We start from the raw sequence: 6,000 nt of genomic DNA, 5'->3' as shown, positions 1-6,000 counted from the left end.
CGAACGTACTTTGTACGGGCAAACGGATGAGAGAACTCGTTTTTTTTTCCTTTAGAAGACGTATATTTATTTATCCATAAATGCATCTCGAAGTATACGGAATGTGGCAGCAGCAACAACAACAGCATCAGCAAGCGTTTTTGAGGGGTTTGCCCGCTCAACATCCGCAACAGACTCTCCACCCAGGGATCATCGGCACGGATAACCACGCGCCACATCAGCAGCAACATCATCAGCATCATCGCGCTACCATTATGGATTTGCCGGTACCAAGGTCAGTCTCGTTGTCTTATTACGAGATAAAGTCGCCGGGTGTATCAAGGTGAACGGATATGCGGATAGGTATCAACGCTCGGATTTGAATCGAGCGTGTCGCGAAATTTATTAACCTTCGTCACCCCAATAACGTCACGAAGATAGTTCTTCCATATCTCTAATCGCGCTTACAAATTACCGTGTCTCCTGATTTTAAACATTTAGAACAACTCCGAAGAGTGAAATCTCTCTTTTAATGATTGTATCTTTCAAGATTGGTTCAATTTTTACTCTTTGTAGTAAGATGCCATTCGAAAGAATAGAGAGTAAAGCTTTATAGAGTAAAAAACCCATCTTTTCATTTTTCATTTAACGGAAATTTCATTTTTTTTCTATTATAGACATTATAATCAACTCTGTTAGATATCTAAGAAGCAATGATAACACAATTAATCCTTTGAGTTAAATAACATTTTGTTATTTTTAACTTTCATATGAGTGTCAAAATGTAACTTAATCCATTTCTGCAGTGGTTAGTCTCCAAAGAAACAACATCCATGTTAACATATGCACTTAAGTAATAAACTAAATTTGAGTCAAACTTAATTTCTCGAGTTTCTTGAGTTGAATTGTTTAACTCCATTGTTTTAATTAAATTAACGATGTATTGAATATAAGGACAGTAGTGATCTATATAGAAATGAAATTCAAATTGGATATAATTTCACATTGTGAATTTAACAGTGAATAGTATAATTTTATTGGCATTTTACCTTTAGCCTTACCATGCGTATATGTAGCGAATGATAATGAGGTGTTCTTACGTTCTATGAATCGTATCCAAATGGAGAATATTTCAGAATCTCAGATCGTTAATTTAATGACGTTAATTTATTTGATCAATTTGGAATTAGCCTTTTTTAAAGAAAGTCTTGAGACAATTTATCATTTATTTGTAATTGTTCTAGAACTTAAAAATTCAAATATATGAAATTGTCAATCTTTTTTTGAGAATAATTTGATTAATCTGTTTTTTTTCCCTTTAAAATTGAGTGTCGATAAATAATCAAAATTGGATATATGTGTGTATATATTTTATTTTGCTATACTAATAAGCAATAATTCGTTTGTATTAATATTTTTAATAAAAACAAGGCTTAGTCGATATTTATATTTTATTATGACGACTCGTAAATATAGTAATTAATAACACTAATAATTAACTCAATTTAAAACGTTGTAGAAAAAGGAGTCAACATAATTACGCGATATAGAAGAATTATTACAGAAAATTTTAATGTTTCTAAAGTTTAAATAAATGATTTCGTTGTACAATTCCTTAACTGTCCAATAACCGGTACATTTATGTGTTCGATATTCGCGCTCATGTGAAAGTAAAATAATTCTGTATGTGAGAATATATGTGTATGAACATACTCGCATCCGTTACTCCTAACGCATTTAAAAAAGTACAAAATATTAACAACTTTGATATATATTATATCAATTTGTATATTTTAATGACTCATAAGACCTTGGTTTTTAGGGTAAACCCGGTATATACGCCGCGTCAGGAAATACGCCGCAGAAGTCAGAAAAAATAGAAGGAGTGGGGATAATTTTCTGTTAATTACTTTGTTACATGCCTTTATGGTATATTAGTATTATGTTATGATTTCAGTTTTTTACTGTTAATATTAATGAAATTATTGCGAGTTAAATCGATTTTTTTACTGTAATAAGTAGTGCCATCATAATTTATAATCTACATAAAATGATTATTATAGAGCGTGTAAAAGACTTAGTGGTTATTTTGCAGTACATATGTGTAGAGGAATAGTAAAGCATGTTGTATAGCAAAATACAAGTGCTTTGCTCCTGTATTGTTTGTTTAATTAGTTGTCATATATATCCCATCTATTTGGGATATACGGCATTTTTAGCAAGCGGAATGCTGTGCCGCAGCACAGACGCTCTATTTAAGAAGTTTTTGTTAATTCTAACAATATATATTTTGCATTAATGCATAAATGTTGATAAATCTTAAACGTTTAAAGATTATTTTCAAAGATTTGAAGCAATTTTGGAAAATTGTATCAAGTCCTATTGTATTCCAATTTTTATTCTGAACAATAAAAATTGTCATATATTAATAAACAATGCAAGTTACGTCGTCATTTTACATCTTATTTATAGATTATTTATGATTTTCTTATGAATTATATATGAGTGGCCATATTATCCCCCCCCTATGGGATAAATGGCAAAAATGCAGGGGTTTGAAAAAGTTACTTTTTAATATGGAAAATAAATTATTTTGGATTTCTAATATTTTTTTTACAGTAGTAGATGGTACAAAGTTTTTATTTGTATAATTAATTTGCTTTAAACATAGTAAATAATAATTGATAAATTAAGTTTTCGATAGGTGTGGCGTATATACCGGGTTTACTCTATTCTATTTAATTAAGTATATACAACCAATGTACCGTCGCAAAAATATTTTGCCATGAATAAATTTATTCATGAATGCATAGTTCTCTTTCTCTAGCGTCAAACTATTTCAGTAATTCTTTACTTTCACATGAGCGCGAATATCGAACACATAAGGTAAATGTACCGGTAATAACCGGTCCAATAGGACAGTTAAGGAATTGCACTACGAAATCATTTATTTAAACTTTAGAAACATTAAAATTTTAGTTTATTATACATGCTTAGTAAGAATGGATGTTTTCTGAAACTAAATCCATTATCAAATATGTTATTTGCGTTTATTATAAATTGTATTTAGTCATAAATATAATATGATTCAAATGTCCTAATTATTGGACAAAAAATGTGACGTGTCTCTGTATCCACAAAAGTATGACCCAATTATTGGACAAATAACAAGCAATTTTTTTATTATAGAAGAGAATCGCATTTTACTTACTTATCAATCAAGATTGTACAAAAAAGTTTATCGAAATTGTAATTAGTGAAGTTTTATATAAAGTTTTCTATGTAATATATACAAAATATGTTTTTTAATCATTCAGTAGACAGGTACGCTAAGGAATGTCCAATAATTGATACACGCATATGTGTGAATGTCCTAATAAATGGACGATTATCCATAAACGAAATTTTTTTTTACAAAAGTATCATTTTTAATATGAATAAATTATATAATACTTATTTTCTAAATAATATGAAAAATTGCTTAAAAAATTATTTAGAGTAACACATTATCATCAAAAACTTAATATTTAAAATTGTCACACATTTGTACCACTTCGTAGACATGACCCAATTGTTGGACAAATTGTGACAATTTTATCTCATTTCTTTACATTCTACTATATTTTAAGATTATTTGTTTGCCTCTCAACTTTTGTCAGTCATCAAAAAATTTTTACGGTATCTCCAAAACCGGTCGTGTTTTCATTCAAACGTTATTGTACCAGTGCTTCCGCCTTTCCAATCTTTCACTACCGTGTGTCAACGCATATGTTTATGGTCCAATTATATATATCTGATAAAAAATCAACGGAAATAATTTATTGAAAGAATACAATGTTGCACTTTTAGTTTTACAACTTTATACGTGATTATTTCTTTTTTTGCGTACGGAAGTAATACAATAAATGTAGAATTTAAACTTTATAAAGTATTAATTCATAAAAATAACTTCATTTATTATTTAACTTACCTTATTATTTATTATACGAGCAATGTTTTCATAGCTACATTAATGATAGTATTAAAAGTTAATATAATTTTATTATGAATTATCTACTGCATTAATGATTAACAAAACTATTAATATAATGTATTAAAAAAATCGTATCTAAATCAAGTCTTTTTTTTGTCAGTAAAATTTATATTTTTTTTAACGTCACAGTACGCTTGTAATGTTTTTTTATAATTACGTTGTAAATATATTGAAGAATTTATAGTTTGAAATAAAAAATAAATGAAATGGCTGTAACAGAATCAAAGTTTATTAAAGTTATTATATAATATAAATTAATTAGTTTATTGTGAATAGGAAGGAATTTTTATTTTTAGAATTCAAAATAAAAAACGTATTGTTTTTCAGCGTAATATTTTTTGTGATAAAATTATTTACAGATTTAAGATGCTTGTTAGCATCAGATTATGAATATCTCTATGCCTATAAGAACACTATTATTAAATTGTTTATTAATTCAATTTGTGATATTATTATTCTAGAGTTCTGTTAGGATTTTGCGTTTTAAAATTGAAAATTTGGAGCGCAATTTGTAAGATCGGATATGTATATAAATTTATACCGAATTTTAAATACTAAAGATCCAGTTTATTTAAGGCTTTCATTTCCTAATTGTTATGTAGGTATTCATACTACAGTCTTAAAAGATACTTTGTTTATAAAACAGGTTATATTACGTACTGGTGTCTGATATTATTCAAAACTTATAATTTATCCCACTATTCATGACAGTTTGACTTGCAAATATGATAACGTATTTATTGCACATAGCTACCTTCAGAAAAATGATAAGTTTAAGAACAAAATAGCATTGAAAGTATAGGAACTCAAGTGTCACACGTGAAACGTTATCGAACTACTGTAGAAACTGACGACTATTGAAAATAGAACTACGTGATTAACGTGTAAAGAAGGTTGTATTGTGAAGATTTTATTATTTTCGAGATTATCTAATCGTTTACTCTTTGTTTTAGTTTAAAAATGATATATGTAAAAACGAGAAAATATGAATAATCCAAAGTTTTTATCTTTTTCACGACTATTCAAAATGTCCAGCTACGTTTTTTCATTCTAGTTCAGATGTGACTTACATCTTATCTTCTGAAAACCTATAAAAAAGTTCTAAAATATTATCAGAAAATGTCACTTATCTTTGAGAATTATAAGGTTCTAGTAAAAAAGATGTGTTAACAACTTAAAAATGTAAAGATATTTTTTATGATATATTTTGCTTTAAAATTTTTAATTCACTGCATACACAAATGTAGTTATTTGCATATTTGTTAAATTTATATTTTGTATAACCGAAGAATAATTTAGAAAAAATAAATTATATGGAAAAAAAAATTTTTTAATTAAGAATGCAACAAAAATGTATTTTTTTTTTAATGTTTTGATTATATAAGGTTGTAAATCATATCAGAAGATTGATTGATATACTACTGACGATATAAAATTCTAGATAGTCGACAAGTTTTTACATCATTGACAGTTAAGTATTCGTATTAAGATATACTTCATGGAAGTCTAATAAACGACTGTGCTCGTCCGCTTTCTCGATCGAATTTTACGTCAAAGAAACGAGCGATTTGCCGCATAAAGACAAACGCGACATGGTTCTGTATGGTTTTGAATCCATAGCTTGATTTGCATGGCGAATTAATTCAACTCGACGACCTTTATAAGGAACGACATAATAACATTAATGATAGCCTGTCTCGTTTGCATGCTCTCAAGAGAAACCGCGTGTATAGACCCAAAAGAGCAAAGGGTATATAGTCTTATACTAGTAGTATTATATTTGGCAATTATATATACGAACATATATGTTGGTAATTTATTTAATAATTAGTCATTGTTTCAAGAAAGAATGAATTTAAATGAATAAAGGATGAACAAAGTATTAACAAGAAAATATGAAAAGTAATAGTGAATGATAACTGAGTTATATAATTTGATGATTATTTATACACTAGAAAGCTGTTATAGAAAGCAAAAAATTTTGTAAT

The 6,000-nt window shown here is 27.7% G+C and overlaps 1 protein-coding gene across 1 annotated transcript in view; it reads left to right on the top strand.

The window, feature by feature from the left end:
* The first annotated feature begins 234 nt into the window (after nucleotides 1-234).
* Nucleotides 235-6,000, top strand: part of LOC108771481 (aryl hydrocarbon receptor nuclear translocator 2) — a 70,411-nt gene continuing 64,645 nt past the window's right edge. The window contains exon 1 of the mRNA XM_018536793.1: nucleotides 235-274. Within this exon, the coding sequence (XP_018392295.1) occupies nucleotides 255-274 (20 nt within the window). The 5' untranslated portion in view covers nucleotides 235-254. The remainder of the gene's footprint in view (nucleotides 275-6,000) is intronic.

The sequence above is a fragment of the Cyphomyrmex costatus genome, unplaced genomic scaffold (genome assembly GCF_001594065.2).
Source record: "Cyphomyrmex costatus isolate MS0001 unplaced genomic scaffold, Ccosl1.0 scaffold100, whole genome shotgun sequence".
NCBI classification, from domain to species: domain Eukaryota; kingdom Metazoa; phylum Arthropoda; class Insecta; order Hymenoptera; family Formicidae; genus Cyphomyrmex; species Cyphomyrmex costatus.
Note: the sequence above shows the minus strand (reverse complement) of the source record. Positions and strands in the feature narration are given on the sequence as shown.